General features: G+C 39.2%; 1 protein-coding gene and 1 long non-coding RNA gene across 2 annotated transcripts; one reads left to right on the top strand and one right to left on the bottom strand.

Annotated features, from left to right (window-relative positions):
• Positions 1-557: 557 nt before the first annotated feature.
• prpf3 (PRP3 pre-mRNA processing factor 3 homolog (yeast)) lies at positions 558-9673 on the bottom strand. The gene is made up of 17 exons (XM_084726717.1): positions 9523-9673; positions 8584-8737; positions 7935-8065; positions 7491-7658; positions 7292-7378; positions 6923-7203; positions 6695-6813; positions 5831-6018; positions 5520-5686; positions 5262-5344; positions 4799-4942; positions 4608-4707; positions 4370-4483; positions 4138-4256; positions 2652-2729; positions 2501-2556; positions 558-2378 (listed from the first exon to the last, which is right to left on the bottom strand). Exons 2-17 carry the CDS (start codon positions 8726-8728, stop codon positions 2229-2231), a joined length of 2130 nt encoding a protein of 709 aa, XP_084582843.1. The 5' UTR covers positions 8729-8737; positions 9523-9673; the 3' UTR covers positions 558-2228.
• Positions 9674-9713: 40 nt separating this feature from the next.
• On the top strand, positions 9714-20130 carry LOC146321520 (uncharacterized). The gene is made up of 4 exons (XR_014771402.1): positions 9714-9806; positions 13801-13881; positions 15541-15739; positions 18466-20130. It is a non-coding gene; the product is annotated as an uncharacterized LOC146321520 (long non-coding RNA).
• Positions 20131-20143: the final 13 nt, after the last annotated feature.

Below are 20143 nucleotides of genomic sequence, written 5' to 3'. Positions count from 1 at the left end.
AGCCTGCGGCTCTTCAGCCCTGCTGTGACTCCCTGTGACTTTGGCAAAAAAAAAAAAAAAAAAAAAAAAATGGAAATGAATATACGGTTTTATGTTTTGTTTTGTTTAACATTTTGATTTTCATTCATCATTGTTGTAGGTCTATGAAAAAAATTGAGATGACTCAAAATTTCAAGGCAATGCACTGAAAATAGATCTGAGTTTTGAGCCCAACTCAAACTCTTTTGAGAAATTGTATTAAAAAAAAAAATCTGTTAATTAATTTGAGTGAAAGGGAATGTTGGTTAAAAATTTTATATTTTCAATTAAAACATTTGATTCAGGCATCCAAATAATAGCAAACCAGGTTCATAGTTAACTGTGACCAAATTTTGAAATGCATTTTTTGAGTTTCTAAAACTTAAAGATTCAAGTTATATAAAGAATAGTAAAAAAATACAAATAAAGATTACAGGTCAGCAAAACCTTATAGGCAAAAATAACTCTTGATTGTAAAGGCTGCAGAACCTTGTGTTAGAACAACCAGTGGAGTTGATTCAGGTGACAAAACAGACAGGTTGGTTAAATTTTCTTGTTTATTTAAGGCTGTGACTGCAATGTTACAGAGAAGTATAGCTACAGGTGAGACAAGGATTTTCTCATTTCTCAAAAATAAAGAAAATATGAATTTTGGAACTTGAAATGTACTTGTTATAGCAATATGTCATATAACAATGTTGTAACATTACCCAGGATTCCTTCCAGGTTTACTTTAGCACAGTAGTAGTGCAGTCATTCTCTGATGGGGTAGTTTTTATTAACTGCTCGACTCAAACAGAGGGTTTTATCAGTATACATGGGGATGTTTTCACAAAAGTTAAGTCACAACATACATAGATAAGCCACAACATTAAAACCACTGACAGGTAAAGTGAATTACATTGATCATCTTGTTAAAATCGCACCTGTCAAGGGGTGGGATAATGGGCAAGCTTAAGGATTGTGATGGCAAGACAACTATGTCAGAGCATCTCCAAAACAGCAGGCCTTATAGGGTGTTCCTGGTCAGGTTATGCTACAGCAATCATACTCAAAACTGTCAAATTCAAAGATCCATCAAGCGCAAGTTCACAGATGTGAGCACACCTGACATCACAGCAAGATGGCAATTATTACTATATGTATTGTTTTTTGTTGTGCAATGTGCTGTAACAACTTTTGTAGTTGCCATTCCCATGACCATTTAGTTGATTTGTGCTTGACAGAAGTCTGCAAGCATATGGTGCAAGCCTCCTCCTGTATCTTTTGAAGTAAGCTAGTCAGTTGCTGTAGATGCTTGTGAGGTTCAGAGACTTGCCATACAAATATCAATTTGCTACAGATGTCCATGTTTTCCTGAGGAGATAAAATGGGATGCAATTTAGATTGGAACTACTGACTTTCAACTTTCAGTGGATGAAGTATTAGCCTCTACCAAAGGTGGTCCACCAGTGAATCGGCGACAAGGTCATGGCCGCCTGGGCTCACTGGTGCATGTTGGGAGTGAAGGCCAGTTTGTCTGGTCCCATCCAGCAGAAGAGCTACAGTAGCACAAACTGTTGACAAAATAATGCTGGGCATCACAACTTGCCATGTAGCCCAGGATCAGTCAGAGTGCCCATACTGATTCCTGCCCACTGCAATGTTTGGAAGGCTCTCTCCGATCCATGAAGGCACCACCTCGCAAGTCACAAGACTTAAAGAATCTGCTGTTAACATCTTGGTGCTAGATATCACAAAACACCTTCAGGGGTCTTGTGAAGACATGTTAGAGCTGTTGGAAGCATGAAGGGGACCTACACGGGTGGTTTTAAAGTTGTGGCTGATTGGTGTAATCTCACCATTTGTTGTCATCACATAAAGCCTTGGGTGAGTGATTTATATCACACAGTGCAATCTGTCACATTGTATTCAATAACAGATAACACAATATCTGACAGAATAGCCTACCACCACAGAGATGAAACACTGCTGCAGGCATATAGACACAATGTTCTACACAAACACACATTCTGATCTGACACACATTCTCGCAAAAACATCCACACAGGTTTATTGTTCCTCCTTTTCTATGTTCAAGTCTCTTGATGAAGCCGGTCTGTCCCCAGTTGAAGGCAGCCAGTCAGCCAGTGATGAGGGCCAACTGGCTGTGGGTCTTGGGGGCTTGTAGAAGGTGACATGGCTGACCCGACATGCTCTCCTGGCAGGTTTCAGTCATCTGTGGTGTCCAACACACTCATGCTGAGAGCTAGATCCCAATAGTGTTCTGTGCCGTGTTTCTTAAAGTGTTCTCTGGCCATGCTCTCTGTGGGGCACTGCTTGAACTTCATCTCCCCAAAACTACGCTCTTTAGCTGTGCCCTGGGAAAGCAAGAGGAATCATTAGACTTGAATTAGATCACAACCAGAATATAATATAATTTTAAGATGTCTAAGTTAACAACATGAACCTGCAACAGTGAGCAGGATGTGTGAACACTCACCTCCCAAATCAGCCAGCACTTATTGTTCCTCTTTGTATCATCATCGCCATCTGGATCTAAATGAGAATCAACGGTAAAGAGTTTAGAATCCCTGAAGCAAGCACAAAGGTCTAACAACTAGCACAAGATTCAAGAGTCAAGCCACTCTTACCGTCTCTTTTACTGTTGTGTTCCTCCCATTTGATTCTGTGCAACATCAGCCTCTTGAACTTTTTCTGGGATTTAGGGCCTAAATAAGGAGGGAGAAATTTAATTTCAAGTATGACTCAAGTGTTTTCAAAGGTTAGTTTGGATTTGCCAATGTCACACAATAACACAACAAACTGGTCAAGGCAGCTGCAGATTAGCAGCTCCTGTGTTCTGCAAGGTAAAATTACTCCCTTTGCCAAAGCAGTCTGACAGCTTAGGAGAAAGTAATATTTGACTCATGTAACAGGGGTTTCCCATTGAAAAAGGCTGTCTGATGGCAAGGTAAAGCAGTGAAAATAATTTAAGTATAGTGTGCACTTAAACTTTAAGGATATAATCAACATATCAAATCTTGTGGTCTCAGAGTGACTGATTTCATTATCTAATTATTTTATTTCATAAAATGACAGCTACTGACTGCTGCATTGTTTTTCTTTTACAACTGTACATATATAATTCAAACATTCCTTGCAGACAATTCATGCCAATTTCTTGCACATGCTTAGGTCACAGCAGGCTACTTTTATTTTAATAAAGGAGACCAGAAGAACTTTAAGTTAAGTGGAAAAATATTTTTTACAACCAAAAAATGCTGCACATATCAGATTTATTATTTAATACATTGTGTTGAATATTGTATTGTGAGAGAATAAACAAAGCAGCAGACAACATTGTCTAACATCTGGGGGGGATTAAGTATAGTATAAAGTTACAAACAGTTATGGGGCCTGTTTATTTAAGGCAGATTTCTGTCTTCTCTCAAGTATAATAGGACTAAATGGCACAAGTCCAGTGGTGATCAAAGTACTAAACACATACATTTGAAAAATTCAAAACCAGTGTCTTTTTCAAAAAATGATTGCTTAAAATAATTCACAGACCTTGTTATGAACAGTTTCATGAAGGAACTACTTTCTTTCTGCAGTTGAATCTACATGCAGTTGCTCATAACAAGGTCTGAAGAAGCTGGTTCAGAATATTTGAAATGTGTTTTGGAGCTTTGAACAACATGAGCCAAGTGCCATTTAGCCCCACTGTATTTGAGAGAACAGACTCTCTATGGTCAATATCTCCAAAACTCTGCAACTCACAGCAAGTAATATAGAGGGATAAACAGCCCTACAGGACGGGGGAAACATTTTATTTTTGATTTTGGGGTGAACTGTCTCTTTATGTCCATGAATTTAAAAAAGATGCATCTTGTAATTCAACAGTACAAAATTGCGTATAAATCTGATAATCAAAATCATACTATTTCATAAAACGAATACCAGTTAATGACTGGTGTTTAATCTCTAGATCACAGACATTTACCCCTCACAGCTTCATAGTATACGTTTAATACAAATCACGTCACTAAAAGTGCCAGTCCTGGTAAATTAAACAGACAAATTAACAAAGAGAATTGACAGAGTTTTGATGTATCACTTGTGTCTATTGTTTCTTACCTCCCTCCACCACAACAAGGTTGACATCTCTGTGAAGAACTACTGTGCCTGTCAGGTACAGCTGGTTGGCATTGGCCTCCACTTTAAACTTCTTAGCAGGATTTTGCAGGTTACGGATCCTGTACAGGGAAAGTAAGGGGCTTAAATTAGACACACTTATATGTTGTGACACACACACACTTTATACTATGTGTTACTTGAACTACAGCATGTGCTCCCCACAAATACACACCTGTACACAGAAATGTGAACACCATCAGTGAGGTCTTCTTTTAACTTCTTGACCTTCTTCTCTTTCCTCTGTTCTGCTGTGAGCTTACGGGCTGCATTGGCCTCCTCATGAGCCCTGTAGAGAGGGAGGGATACAATTAGACAAACTATAAAACAAAGCTTTTGTTTTTCATGGACTAGTATAAGAAATAAGTTGAGAGTGAGGGACAGGCATTTTAGAGGTTAATTGCGTTACTAACTTCTGTCTCTTGGCCATCTGCGCTCTGACGTGGGCCTCAACCTTTGTGGGGTCCTGAACAGCCTCCGTGCCCAGCACCCTCATCAGGTTAGAGATGCGTACTGAGGAAAATGAAAGCAAACATCAGTCACATCCTGTTTGACCTTTTTTGTAGTAGTTAGCTGGTAATAATAGTGATGTGTGTTTGGGTACCTTTGGGTTCTGGTGGAGGCATCAGTCCCAGACGAACTTTCTCTTGAACTTCTTTTTGTCCCTCCCTTCGTGTCTGTCTCCTCAATTTCTTCTGTTCTTTCTTTGTCAGGTATACACCCAGTGTTACTGGCTTATCTGTGTCAACTGAGGAAAAAGAAAGACAATTTGTAACCATTCCAGCAAATTACTATGGTGGTAAAGAAATAAATACCATTAAAACAGTTTATAGGGTGAGTAACAGGGTAAATGTAAAATGTAAAAATGCTTCATGAAACACTGCATATTTTCACATTTGTTTTTTTCAGTTTTCTATAGTCCCAATTAAAAATGTTAATACAATTAACTCACTCATTAACTAAACTCACCAGGTTTGTGTAGATTTCACTGCAAACCTGTACTTCTAGTGTTTAACATACATACTCTGGGTGCAGCTTTAACACTACGCAGACTTTTTGACACTTACCTGGAGGGCTAATTTGGGCAGGATGTTCTACCAGATTTGTCACACCGAATAACTCCAAATCATCAAAGCCTGTGTCAGGTGTTCTTCATAAGACAAGAAGGAAAATTATGTCTGTTAATTCCAGTAAATTGATTATACAAACTACATTTTATTACTGGCATTAAAATTATGTAAGATATTCTACAGAATGAGACAAAGGAGATTTAACCAAACATCACACTGAGTGTTTAAGTTCCTGGGTTAGCTGTAGTTCCTTACATTTCTATGTTGGAGGGCAGGATGAAAGAGTCCCACCACTCGATGATGGGCACCTCCCCTTCTCCAGTCTCTTTCTTAGGGGCAATTAGTGCCAACTTGGTGGATGCCTGGATTCCTGTCTTCTTTGCTGCCTGAGCAATCTCAGACTGCAACCTTTCCAACTGGGCCTGATTGAGGTCAAGATCAATGCAGGACAAACAAAAGATAAGTTAAGAAGAGTTGCTTTGAGCCATGTTTTAATTTTATGTCTATTCCAAGTAACAGGGCTGAAACAACTGCTGACATGTGAAAGCCTAAGAGTTAAATACAACCTTAGTTCTGATTCTCTGTGCAATCTTCTCAAAGCGTCCCTGATCGTGGAACTTGAAAGACCTGCGAGGACGCTGAGCTGGTGTAATAAACACGCGCTGATCAAAGTAGGAAGTGGACTCCAGGTCCTCCCCTGGTTTCTCCTTCAGCTGCTGACGGAACTGCTCCCTCTTAACAGCTCGGATGTTTGCTACACAGATGGAAGATAATTTATTGCAGAATACCAAAACAAATGTGGAGCATTTTATATAAAGTTAATAACTTACTTTTTTGTAGGCTACTTTTATATTAATGTGACTAATTTATGTTTTGTAACAACATATCTTTGTGGCTTGCTAAAACACTACTCAGTAAGGCTAAGTCCTCATAAAAAGAATGTCAAACCAACTAGAGGGACAGTACTTATATGCAAGGCTCTGACACAGCTCAGAGGAAAAAAGGTAAAGACCTGCACACTTGCGCCATGCCACAAAACAATTTAAATATAGATCATGTAGATTTTAATGCATGGGATGATAAATTTGATATGTTTCATATACATGTGATATTTTGAAGTATGGCTTTTGTATTACTGTTTTTCTCTGTGTATTTCATGTACTTTATTGAGTTGTTAATGATTTTGGAATATTAATCATCCTGAGCAGTTTGTCAGCTTATTGAGGTGCATGATGTACACATATCAGTGTGTATTCCATTGACAAACATTGTGACTTGATAAAGACTCAGGTGGGATCAAAACGCTGTCATCAGTAAACTTTTGTAGCATGTGTTAAGTGTGCAGGCATTACCTTTTTTCTTTGAGAATGCCAAAACAAGAAATTAAATTCCAGTATGTGTGTACAAGTACCCAACCACCTTACACATACCTTTCAGTGTGGGCATGCGGTGTGTGAGTTCAACCTCTTTGCCACTGGCATCTACAGTTCTTCCCTTATCATCCAGAATAAGAGGTGTTGGCTTGTTCACCTCCTTTACTTCTACTTTCCTATAAAACGGGAGAACCAAAGAAAGCAGTTTATTTTGACATGGGCCCATCAACAAATAGACATCACCCCATGTTTTTGTCCTCTTTAGAATTTAAAGACATTTCTTACGGTGGAGCAATTCCCATAGCGTGTAGATTGGCTAGTGCCACTAAGTTGTGAGGCCCGGTGTTCCCCAAGGCTCCGAGGATACCAGGCTTCATGGCTAACTGGGACTGGATGCGGGCCTGCAACTCAGCAGCCTTGCGGGCCTTCTCGATAGCATCATTCATGAAGCTGGCAGCCTGGGAGGGGCCGATAGATGATGCACCACCTGCAGCAGCAGAAGTGCCAAGAAGCCGTGAGACTGGAGGGCTTTCCATTTGTGACTGTGGTGTGGGAAGAGGCAACCGCTAAAGTCAGGGAGAAAGAGGAACACTGTTATATTGACTGCATTGAATGAAAGAAGTGATACATGTTTTTCAGTATGTTCAATCTTACTGGTGCAGCAGGGACTGAAGAGGCAAAGCTCAGTTGTTTCTTTCTCTCTTCTATCTGTTTTGTGGCTGCCTCCATCATCTGTTTGATCTAATAAAACAGAAAAAATGTTAGTGAATGCAAATGAGAGTTTATCATAAAAACTCAGAATAACTTATTTTTAGGTGCAAACTTTCTTCCTACTGAGAAAAAAATCTCATACCTGCATTTTGGTGAGCATGCCAGGGCTCTCAGATGGAGGTCCAGGTATGACCTCAGGTTCCTCCACCTCTTCGAAGCGAGGGACTCGCTTCCGCTTAGCAGTCGTCCCATCTCCTGGCTCTGTAGTTTCTCGCACTGCACCAGATTCTGCCTCATCACCAAAGACATCCTGAAACCAACCAGCCAAACAGAAACACCAACATATCACCATCCACCCAAATGTATGATTAAATATATAATTATCTAATATGACTTTCTACTGATATCCATGAGCAAACCAGGTTTTTAAATTAATCACACTTAACATGCTGATTTCCTTTTTTCTCTTACTTGTTGTAATAATACATGTAAATGTGGTCACTGTAATCTAGGGTCAATAAGTGGGTTTGCTTTAGGACTAATTATTTAACTTTGCAGTGACAACACTGCAAGGGTAAGGTATTACCTTAAGATCTCTCTTGCGGTTCTTTTCTCCCGCTCCTTTGTTGCCACGGGCACTACGGCTTTCCTCCAAAGCTTCAAAAAGACGCTCCACAAAACCTCCAGCAGAGTCATCAAGGAAGGGACGCAGCTGGTCTGAGGTGGAAATGAATGCCAAATCCTTTTTAAATGACAATCTCTTGACCTCACCACAGAGAGCCTTTACATGCACACTACAAAAATACAATCTCTGTCAATACCAAGGTTTAACTGATTTTGTTTGGTCTAGGCTTTGGTAAGAAACCAATAGTGATACATGTGTTGGCAATCGACACTTCATTAATAGCCAGTGTGGAATCTTTTTTGTAAGTATAGTTAATGTATTTCCTGTGTGCCTTGGCAAATAATTGTTTAAATTCAAAGTAAGGAGGCTAGTTCAAAATAAAGTAGTTAAGTTTGACATTTTTTCTCCTGGCCGATATTAATAATGTGTCATTAAAATTAAAAACTAACTAACATCACTGTCATCACAATTTCATTCCTCATCCCATTTAAAGGCTATTTAATTAACTACTGAGAGCCTGGACTTCTAGGGCAAAATGCAATTTATCTTAACTACCTCTTGACTAAATCTTCATGGAACACAGTAGGTGTCAAATGGTCAGTACAGTTACCTATGGTCTTCCTTTTGTCCAGTCCCTTTCCAACACAGTGCAGAGCAGCAGTAACCACAGTGGGCTCTGAGAAACCCAGCACCTTCTTGACAGTACGCTCCACCCATGGCCTCAACTCCTCCACCTCCCGTTTAGGAAGAGACATCCTCCAATCCTACAGAACATTAGAAAACTTACAACATGTAGTAGCAGTAGCATTATCATCATTATCCATTTACACTGACCAAACTGTTTATCACATACATATCTCAATGAACTTCAGCTCATATGTTTAAAATGTTATCCTATTCTTTGCATTTTTGAGATGGTGTTCTTGTATATTACACGATTTTTTATATTTGGTATAATGTGTCCTTATATGTTTTTATATTTTAGTATAGTTTGTTCTTGTATATATTTTCCTAATCCCCAATGTTCTATAGATGTTAAACTATGATATTTATAGAATATGCCAATGATTTCTTAGTACTGTGTAATCATTTCGTTACATATCGGGGTTTGTTGTTCCATTTATTTTGCTCTTTTGGTGTTCACATGTAGATTTACTGTATACTTACAGTCCGCGTCTCATGTCAGATGACTTACTGCTCTAACATAAGAATTTCTCAGTTTGGCATTAATAAAACGCTAGCAATTTACCTACCTACCCAGTTAATGATACAGTGCCAAACAAACTCACTAAAGGCGCAGAAATACAAACGCCAAATAATTTAGCTATACAGACCAATTCACGCAGTCAGTCCAGAAATTGCTGTTGTTTCTTCTTAACTGATAAATATGACGTTAGAATGGCTGTCACCTACGCTAATCAAGAGCAACATATAAGCTAAAATATATTACGTCCGCCAAACTCCCTGGCTGCCCGCTAGTTAACGTTAGCACACTGCTACCTGCCAGCTATCAACATCAGCGAATATCTGATTCATTAAACGTACAAACCTGTCGATTCTGCGTTTATCCTTCGTCAAGCCGCTTACGTTGTAAAAGTCGAATAGAAACGATTAACCTTAAAAAACGTAAAACACTCAAACTGCTAAGTTTTCTGTGAAACTTTCTGTTTGGTCGCGCCGTTCACACAACGTTTCTAATCCAAGACCCGGAAGCGGAAATACATGTTGCTTCTTCTTCGTGACCTTCTCTGCGCACTGAAATGTTCGTTGATTCCACCTAGCCGTTAATGATAGGACTGTCACTGGCCCGTTTGTCTTTCAGGCTCTTTTGAGGTAACACTTTTTTGTGAATTGTAATGAAAAAATCTGCCTTTTAAATAATCGATACTCTCTTTTAAAGTTTGTAACTTTTGAAAACAAGTTTCATTCAGTTGTTAATATCAAGTAAGTGGTGGAAGAAGTTGTTTCTTACCCAGTGACTTTGCTAATCTACTTAGCTTACCTCTCAAATAAAAGTTTAAGCAAGCATAACAATGAAAATACTCAAGTATAAGGACTTACAATTCGTCCTCGTTTGCTGTATTTTACTAAATGTAGCAAATCAGTGAAAGGTAGTAACGGCAACTGCACTCTTAACTGCCCAACAGGCAATGTTGGGAAGAGTACTGAAAATCTTTACTCAAGCAAAGCTACTGTTATAACACTGAGATTTTACTGAACTAGCCTACAAGGTGATGTCCTCAAATGTCTTGTTTTCTCCAGAACCCAAAGTTATTCAGTTTACTGGCAGAAATTAAATATAATATTCATAAGTGTGTTTATAGTAGTGTATAATAACCTGAAAATAAGAATTGCTGTGTTGTTACCTTAGAATGAGCCATATAGAAGGCAGAGGATCTTCCTCTTCTACAGAAGCAGCCATGTTGCTCTGCCATGTTTCTACAGTAGGCCAGAACAAACAAACCAAACACTGGGCCCTAGATACAGCCTTATTGTTTTTTCTCTGCAGGTTTTGCATCCACTGTATTTTTCTTACACATTTGGAAGGGGAGAATGAGATGAGGTGTTTGCAATCTATGTCCATGCCTCACATGAGTTTTTTTTTTTTTTTAATTTCTAACAGTTATGGGACTTTCAATTGTCCTGCAGCTTTGGTTCATTTATTAAGGTGTTGAATCTTGTTAAGTCAGATAAGATTTACTTTTGATAAAGAGCTAATGTCATGCCAATATGCCAGTATTTTCCAACTCATTTGGGCGATACCAGTACCAATATGTGTAAATATTTTTTTTTTATTGCAGAGAACATCAAGTCACTCCTGTGGTGGAGTTCACATATTATTTTGTGAATTCTTATTGTGTTGGCTCACTGGCAGATGCCGACATAAAACACAGTGATTTTGAAAATGTAGCCACACGCATAGAATTCAAGCACATTCATATTGGCCTGTCATATCAGCCAAAATGTTTGTTTCGGGCTCTATCTATGATACCAATTTTCTGCCAATATTATTGTGCATACATAATTATTATTTGTTTGAATTTGAACAGAAAAGTTGACATATTAAATGCATTTGGATTCAATGTTAGACGAATAGCTTATTAACAAGGTAATGTGAAAAAAAAGACGGAGAGAACAACCCACAACCATTGTTTATATACTCTCCATTTCCGATTTCCTCCCCTGTGGTTGTGGCATGGAACTTGGTTTACCAGATAAAAGTACAACTGAGATTATAGTTTTATCACTACTCAGTCACGAGTGAAACATTGCCTAACTGTTGCCTAACAAATGAAAGATTAGTCATGAAGCCTGTCCCCCTGGTAAAAACATGAGAGTATCATGTGATCTCTATTTCCTTCCCCTGTAGTCCCACCCCCTCATTTTTTCTCTATCTTTGCATGATGTGGGTCAACTGGGTGCAGTTGTAGTAGTGCGAGCATGAATGCAGTAGTGAGCCCGAGGCTACACCAGTCTGCTAACCCCTACTCCTCCTCTACAACAATCCACGTCCATGCTTTCACTCACAGAGCTAATGTTTTTTGTAGCCATCCAGAGTCGGGATAAACTGCATATACACAGTATATTTTAGTTTGCCAGACATGGTCTTTCTGCAGAATAATAATTATCATCAGGAGTTCAGCCGTTCATTAAAGCTACATTCAGTTACTCCTACTGAACAGCACAGCCCCATCATCAACCTCTTCATATGCTGATTCATGAAGGACACATCCACCACAATTCACCGTCTGGTTCTCACCCACTTACTCATTGTTTACATCCATGTTTACATTGCACACTGCAGCCTGATTTATGTGTATAACCAGATTGAGCTTTTACATGGTTTGCAGTACCCAAGTTTGGTATCTGGAATGATATTTGGTAGCTTAAAGGAAACCTCTCATTTGAACCACAGAGTAGAGGAGGACATCTGAGAAACTTTCACTGTATACTTATTTGTTGGATGCTGAAACGTGAGCTTTTTCCACTAACACAAGCTTCTTTGTGTATAGAAACACAACTTCGGATCCAGGTCACTCTATGACCTTTTGTGGTGTATCTGCAGACCAAAACACTGTGAGAAATGGAGCTAAGTTATATAGGCCTATATTGTAAAAGAGAACTGGACAGCGACTAGCTGGTAAATAAAATGAGAAAAGAAAATTGAAAAGAATTAACCAGGGCAAGGCAGCTTCAAGAGATAATAGTTGATTAGTGGATAGACAGAAAATTGAATCAACAACTGCTTTGATAATCTGGTAATTTTATTTAAACTTTTAAGTTAGTTTTGGGAGAAAAAAATGATTGTGTCAACTTCTGAAATGTGAATATTTGCTGCTATATTTTGTCTCCTATGACAGTAAACTGATTTGCTTTGGGTTTTGGATGATTGATTGGACAAAACAAGATTTTTTTTAAGATTCCACCATGTAGTGGGCCTCTCCAGGGGGATCCAAACAGTTTCAGGGGGGTTCATTGAAAAAATATTACCTTTGGTATTAGATTTGTTATGAAAAAGAGATATCATATAATAGCCTAAATGTGTGTGATTTTATTTAAGGGATAGTTCAGAAGTTCACAAATTTTAGGGAATTTTACTGTTTTTCCCACTTTCACAGCGGACAGAATATATTTTTTTATCTATTTGATGGTGTCCGACTTTATGTAAAACAGCAATATGAGGCTATTTTGGCTCAGTGGTTAAGTTTTTATGGAATCAAATAACACAATCAGGATCCAGCAGACATCCAGGAATTGAGCAAAACTAAACAAGCAAACCAAGGGGGTGTGCCTTTTTCCAAGCTTTGTCTAATAGGAGTCTCATAGTCTCTGACTTTGAAAATCCCTGGTTTAAATAATTATGAAGTTTGCTGTTGGTTTATTTCCTGTTGCTCGACAAATCAATTAAGTAGTCATTTCAGCACTATATTCAATTCAATTCAACTTTGCTGTCATTAACACAATGTGCAGACATATGTAAATGAAGTGGAGGGTTGCACCTTCACCAAGGCAGTAATTGTAAGATAAATACATAAAGCCCATCTGTCAGTCAGATGATTCTCGCTCCAAATTTGACCTTAATTTGGTAAATCAACCTGGTTAAATATACATTTACACGAGTAATACCATAATCTGGTTGTAATCAAATGATTAGCAGGTCAGTAAACAACACACTCACTTCCATTTACCCATCCAGCTACCTCCACTACCACCAACCTGAATTCCTCGTTGGCACCTCACATGTGCTGTCTGCCCCCCTCCTCCCCCCTCTCCAGCCAACTCTATTATGTAATGACACCTCAGCACATTATATGACAATACCACAGATATTTCTATACAAGTATACAGAGAAAAACAAAACACACACAGGATCACATGCACACAGACATACACACACGCATGCTCTTAGTCACACTGGCATGCAGCGACTTCCACTCGTCTGTGCAGCTGAAACAAGTGTAAAATAGCATAATGGGGGCGTGTGGCGAGAGCTGTATGAATTAATCTATTATATGACTGGAATGCCAGGCATTTAGTGTGCAGTTAATCCTGGTCCAATATCAGCAAAGCACTAATTGTTGAGTCTCGCACAAATGTTTCCTTTCATTTGCTGAACAATTTTCCACAACATCCTCAACATATTAAATCACAATGTGATGTCAGCTGAGTGTACTAATGTGCATTATAAATATTACATAAGGGCATAATTTATGGCTTTATTTAAGATGCTCCCCATGTTCCTTCACATGGCTTTTTGATTCATCAAGTGTGTGGTTATGATATATTTCATCATGCTGACCCAGTTTTATTTCATTGTATCTGACAGGGGCTGTAAATCATGCTGGAGGATAAAATCTCAGGGGATTCCACTGTCTTTACTTCACACATGGGCTGCTAGGACCTCAGAGTATGTATCAGGATCACAGTCCACGTGCATGTACCAAATCCCAAGTCGTCCAGTAAGAGTGTGAGCTTTTATCTCAATTTATTTCTCATTCATAACCCCAACGCTGCCTCTTTATGCACCTTTCTTTTTCCTGTCCTCAATTACATACATACTACATGGTGTTCCCCTCTTACTCACCGCACACTCTTAGAAATAAAGGTTCCAAATGCTTTCTTACTGAAGGGATGTGGTTCTACCCATAAGCATGTGCTTCTAAAGAACCCTTTTTTGAAGAAATGGTGTATCTAGGATTTTTTTTGTAAGGCTGGGGGTCCATTAAGAACTCTTTTCATCCAAAGAACCCTTTTTTAAGTTATGTTTTGGGCTTTTTGCTCAGGAGCAGACAGGAAACTGGGTGGAGAGAGAGGGGATGACGTGCAGCAAAGGGCCACAGGCAGCAGCCGAAACAGCAGCCACTGCAGAGGATTGACAGCCTCTATACGTGGGGTGGACATTCTACAAACTGAGGTACAGGGTTGCCCCGCAAAGAACCCTTAATGAAAGAAAGAGTTCTTTAAGATTGTTCAAATCCTTGAAGAACTCTTTTGGCTAGGGTGTGTCAGGGGTTCTTTGCACCATAATATGGGGCTCTGGGTAGAATCCCCTGGGTGGGTTCTATTGTGGAAATTTTAATTGGTGAGATCTTGAAATAAGAGACTTAAGAAATAGATTGTCTTTCTTGTAGTTTATTCTTTGCAAAGATTGTCAACAGTTATACAGAGTGCAAGCAGTCTGCAGAAGTGTGACAAAGACAGGATGTAATCGAGCTTCTTTTATAGTAGAAGGAGCGAGCTATCATTGTAAGTTTCTCTTCTTAGAAAGGAACTAAGGCTACATTGGGCTGGTTCCAACCAGTTCTGCGGTTAGATATAGACAGCAGAGTGCCAGATTGCACTTTACATGAACTTATACAGGCGAATACAAAAATGCAAAAGGTTCAACAAGGGTCAGACTAATACACAAGATCAGACTAACAGATTCTCCATTACAGTTCTAGATAAAACCCTAGATAAAAGGGTTCTTGGTTGAAACATCTGGGTGGGTTCTAGATAAAACCCTTGGAATATAAAAGGGTTCTCAGTAGAACCTCCTGGGTGGGTTCTTGATAAAACCCTTGGAATATAAAGGGAGAATCCCCTGGGTGGGTTCTGGTTGGGACCCTTAAAAGGTGTAAAGGTTCTGGATAAAAACCCTAGAGGGGTTCTCGGTGGAACCGTACAAGCCCTTTATAGTCCTATGATCCTTAGCACTTTTATTTCTAAGTGTAAGAGTGTAAGCTTTTATCCCTCTCCTGTCTCTCATTCATAACCTTCTGTGTTTGCAAAGTATGCCTCTTTACTCGCCTTTTCATTCCTGTCCTCACTACATTCTACATGGTGTTTCCCTTTCACTCACTGTACTTGAATAATTGAGCAGTCGTGTATGATGGCGTCATCACCAGCAGGCTCCTGAGAACACATTCAGGCCAAAAAAAAAAAAAGGATGAGGATGTTATTTGCCTGTAGGTCGACCGTGCCCCAAATATCACACACAATGTCACGAGATACACGTGCGTCCTTGAAAATGTAGCCTTGTATCTTCTGTCTGTTTACTGTGTGTCCCCTGTTGGTGACATCACAGTGATGGGCACCACAGATGGTGGACTGGGCAGTGTCTCCAACCCCACACACCAAGGAAGGCCTGTCACTGAGCTCCAGCAATGCAGATATGACTCCAAAGTAGCTCAGATTTCCATCACAGGGCTGGCCACTGTGCAATTTTAATGAACATCGAGGCTGTTTTGGGACTAGTCGGCACTAAAACCCCCTGAGGACTTGGGGTGAGTAAGAGCAAGTGTGTGAGTCTGTGTGTGTGTGTGCAGTTGTAAAGTCACAGTGTGGCTTCCCCTCATGTGAGTTTTACTGGAGTGCAGTGAGTGAATTATGGGGGAGGGGAGTTTTAGAATAAGTGAATAAGCACCTCATTGTGTCATTCGCTTCAGCACATGCAGCAGAAGTGGACAGACACCCTTAAATCATTAACTTGTTAAAACCAATAAGGGGATGTGGAGCCGCAATTAAAAGCTACACAGTGAGGGATAAGAGGGGCACTAAGTTCATTATGTACAATCCTATTGATGCACGGACACACACGTGCTCAATTAGTCCAACACATGGTTGCTGGACTGAGAAGTGAGAACAACTGAGCACATAAATGACAATAACAATGAATTTTCTCTCTGTTTGTGTGGTGTAATGTAGACTACTTTAAAACTTTATTCCAAACAAAATTGTAGACGTGAAAAACAAACACAAAAAGGGTGGAGCTAATGAAGAAAAAAAAACATTATTATTGATAAAAAGAGAGAAAAACAACAAATGTCCTCCATGTTCCCCAAAACTGAGTGAGGTCAGGTCTCCTCCGTGTGCCCTCCACACATCCTCTTCTCATCCTTTTCCTCTTGCCCCTCATTTCCATCCTCCAGAGAAGGAAGAGGGGGGAGTAGTAGTGGCGGAGGGGGGGTGGAGGGCAAGGGCTTCTCTCTCTGCTAAAAACTGCATGGATACAAGGGGGGGCTGAGTGGGAGGGAGGCAGAGGGGAGGAGGGAGGGAGGGCGGTCTCCGTTGTTGTAACGTAGCACAGTCAGTGTGTCAGAGACAGGCCCATCACAGAATCAGCCAGTCAGTGTGTCAGAGCGTGCGGTGGGGAGTGGCACACGCTCGCGTGTGCATCTGTGTTTATGACTCTGGTTATGTTTGTGTGTGTGTGTGTGTGTTTGTATGTGTACGTGCAGCATGGGTGATTTCATCCTGTCTGAGCAGGGAGGAATCAAACCACACCCTCTTAAAAATTGCCACTCTTGTGCCCATGTACGTGTAGTATCCATGGATGTGAAGCTGGAGTGGAGAGAAAATGGTGAAGGTTACAGTATTTTTAATTCAGGAATTTTGGTCAAATTAGATTTAATATTTGATTAAATATGTCCTATGAGAGGTGCAAATACATAATTTTCATCATCAGTTAATCTTACAATTATTTTCTTGATTAAATGATTAAACATAAAGGAATGAAAATATTCCTACATTCTTAAAGGCATTATATGTAACCTTTTCCTAAAAAACTAAATAGACTCATGTAAACATAATCCCTCTCAATCATCACTTATGACTCACTAGAAGTTTGTGGTGGTATCTATATTTGCAGAGATATGCCCTCTGCCTGTTTCCTTTTTTTCTTATTACTTTGCTGTGCTCAGGACATTTTACCAACCCCAAATGTCGATATTTTACACCCTGGAAATGAGACTCAACTATCAGCTATTTTTCTGGTGCGTACAAACAGCTCTGACAAATCCCACTGATTTGACCTTTAAGGAAAGTATGTTACTTAATGTATGTTGTCAATACACAGCATTTTAGGTTATTTACCCTTTTGTATTTGTACAAGTGCTTTGTGTCCTCCTTTTTTTCTCTTCTCTCCTTTTACACTGTCTAATGCCAAGACCTGTTTAGCTTCACTTACTTTGACAATTGTTCATATTTGACTCAATGTAATATTTTGTATTATGCATTTTGGTGTTTATACAATCGAAAACTCACTCAGAACTACAAAAGAATGACTAATGGTTTAATATTCAAAAAGTTAATGACAGATTTTTTTTTAGTTAGATCATCAGTCCAAAAACATGCAGTTTACAATGATAGAAAACAGAAAAAAGCAGCAAATCCTCATATTGATGTAGCTGAAACCAGCAAATATTTTTAGGGTATTTTTGCTTAAAAAATAACAATCATTATATTTAAGTCAAAGTAGTTGCTGATTAATTTTCTGGCAGTCAACTTAATGCCTTAATAGCTATGAAATGTTTTATCATTGAGTAGTACACAGCTGATTTTCATCAGTTGCTATTTGTGATGTAAAATCATGTCAATTTATATTACACAATATTATAATTAACTGGCAACCAGTGTATGTTTATGTTATCAGTTATTTGGGGTTTGAGTCAATCAGGTTTAGGGCTGCAACTAACAAATATTTTCATTATTGATTATTCTGTAGATTTTAGTTTTCTAAAGGCCAATGTGACATCCTCTAATGTCTTTTGTTTAAAACCCAAAGATATTCAGTTTACTTTCCCAGAAACCAGAAAATATTCTCATGTGAGAAGCTGAAGTCAGATAAGTTGGACATAGTTGTTAAAAAATGACTCGAAAAGATTAATCAACTATCAGAGTAATTGGTTATTAATTAAACTGACATTAAGTTGACAAGGAATTGATTAATCAAACAACTGTTGCAGCTCCAGATGTAACATTAACATTCATATGTGTTACATAATATTACAATCAGTTGGCACCCGGTGTGTGTTCAAATATTCGGGATTTTTGAGTTGAACATGTTCAGTCAAAGTCCAATTTTATTTAGAGACTTTTTAGACCCTCAAGTTGTGAAAAAACTTAGCAACACAGCCAAGTTTCATGGGCATTTACAGGAGAACAGGACACTGATGAGTGACAAGATGAGTGATGGTACCTTTTAACTTTCCCCCTTTGATCATTTATACAGGGCCTGAAATCACCATGCCTGGGTACAAAGATCAGACCTGAGCCAGTACCAAGAATACATCACAAACTCATCCATGCCAGGCTCGTGTCTACCTACAGGAGGTATTTACTCATTGTGATCTCATGAAATAAACAACTAACCTTCATATAAGCTACAGTAATGTTTGTGCTCTGTGAAAGCAGCTGGTTGTGGGATCAGCCAGCTCCCCCACTACTGCCAGTCAGATTACCGAGGCTGTAGTCTCACACCCTGCCGCCCCTCCTTCTTGCCACCCTCGCCTTCCCTTCATCAACCCCCCCCCTCTCGCCCGCCCTGCCAATCCACACACACACGCTTCCAAAATGTACAGTCTGTAAATCTGCACCCCATGGAGTCACACATCTGTTTAGTGAGAGCTGTTTTCCAAAACATGAACCTTACTCACATTTTTGCAAAATATATCCAAAATAAAATAAAATATCCAAATGTGTGAACAAATAAATACACTAAACAATAAATAAAAATACAGGCACACAAATAAGCTTTCAAAAATGTGTCATTTATTAAAAGATTTTTTCCTTTTCATCGTTATTGAAAAAGTAGCCAGAAGAGAAATATCATGTAAAGATGGGTGAGAGAAAGAGAGACAGAGAGTTTAGTTTAGAAAGAAAAGATACTAACGGGATTGAGGGAGATGAAGGAGAGAGGGCAAGGGCAGACGAATGCAGCAGAGTGGGGGAGGGGAGGTAAGGGGAAGGGGGGTACTACAGTCAGCTTTTACAGTTTAAGAAAAGAAAAGGCAGCTAAAATAAACGAGACATTATTTCTGACCAATCAGCAGTGGTCGCTGCAGTAGAAAACATACATGAAAAAAGGACATAAACAATGAAAAAATAAGTGCAATTGGTTTCTCTGTCATACCACAACTGTATAAAAACAGGAGTCGGGTTGGAGGACACCCCCCAGCCTCTGATCACAGCGTCTGGCACATCGTACCGTCACATTTTGAGACGGGATGGGGTAAGAATGCCTGATTCTGGATCTCTTGACTGAGGGTTTGTACACTCCTCACTCCGCAAACATAGGCAGTAACATGGAGGCTGCCAGTGGCTCTGTGTTACACGTGGTGCTTTTTGGAGGAGTCTGGTACGTGGACATCCCCCTTCTTCATTTATCTAAATAGTATGAACCACTCATACCAATTTTTAAAAATATTTTTAGTCTAAATATTTACAATACTTTTGCAATATAGGTAAATCCAATCCCCCCTCCAACATTTAGAAGAATATTGTGATCAGATTTCCAAATAAAGAGAGAGCCTCCTATCAAACATCAAAGTTAGAAGTGGAATTAGAACAATAGCAGCAGCAGAGGGTGGTGCAAATAAAGATTTTCCTCCCTTACATTTATATTTTCTCTTTTTTTTCAAGTTTTCAAGAGCACCAGCTACAAGTGCAGTTCTGTCTGTTCCTCTGTTGATCAGAACCAAAAGTAAAGCCCCAAAGGAAGGCTACACTTTAAAGGGACAGTTCATCCTCAAAATCAAAAGTACGTATTTTTCCTCTTACCTGTAGCGTTGTTTATCCATCTAGATTGTTTTGGTGTGAGTTGTAGAGATCTGGAGATAGTGCATTCTCTCAAATATAATGGAACTAGATGACATTCTGCTTGTGGTGCTCAAAGCAACCAAAAAATTAAT

Source organism: Lutjanus erythropterus, chromosome 9 (genome assembly GCF_056507025.1).
Source record: "Lutjanus erythropterus isolate fLutEry1 chromosome 9, fLutEry1.hap2, whole genome shotgun sequence".
NCBI classification, from domain to species: domain Eukaryota; kingdom Metazoa; phylum Chordata; class Actinopteri; order Lutjaniformes; family Lutjanidae; genus Lutjanus; species Lutjanus erythropterus.
The sequence above is the reverse complement of the archived record's forward strand: the minus strand, read 5'-3'. Positions and strand labels throughout refer to the sequence as shown.

Coding starts and splice junctions, on each gene's coding strand:
- prpf3 (XM_084726717.1), bottom strand. CDS start 8,728: ATGTCTCTTCCTAAACGGGAGGTGGAGGAGTTGAGGCCATGGGTGGAG. Junction 7,659..7,934: donor ACCGCAAGAGAGATCTTAAG/GTAATACCTTAC, acceptor GGTTGGTTTCAG/GATGTCTTTGGTGATGAGGC. Junction 2,730..4,137: donor CCTTGTTGTGGTGGAGGGAG/GTAAGAAACAAT, acceptor CTCCTTATTTAG/GCCCTAAATCCCAGAAAAAG.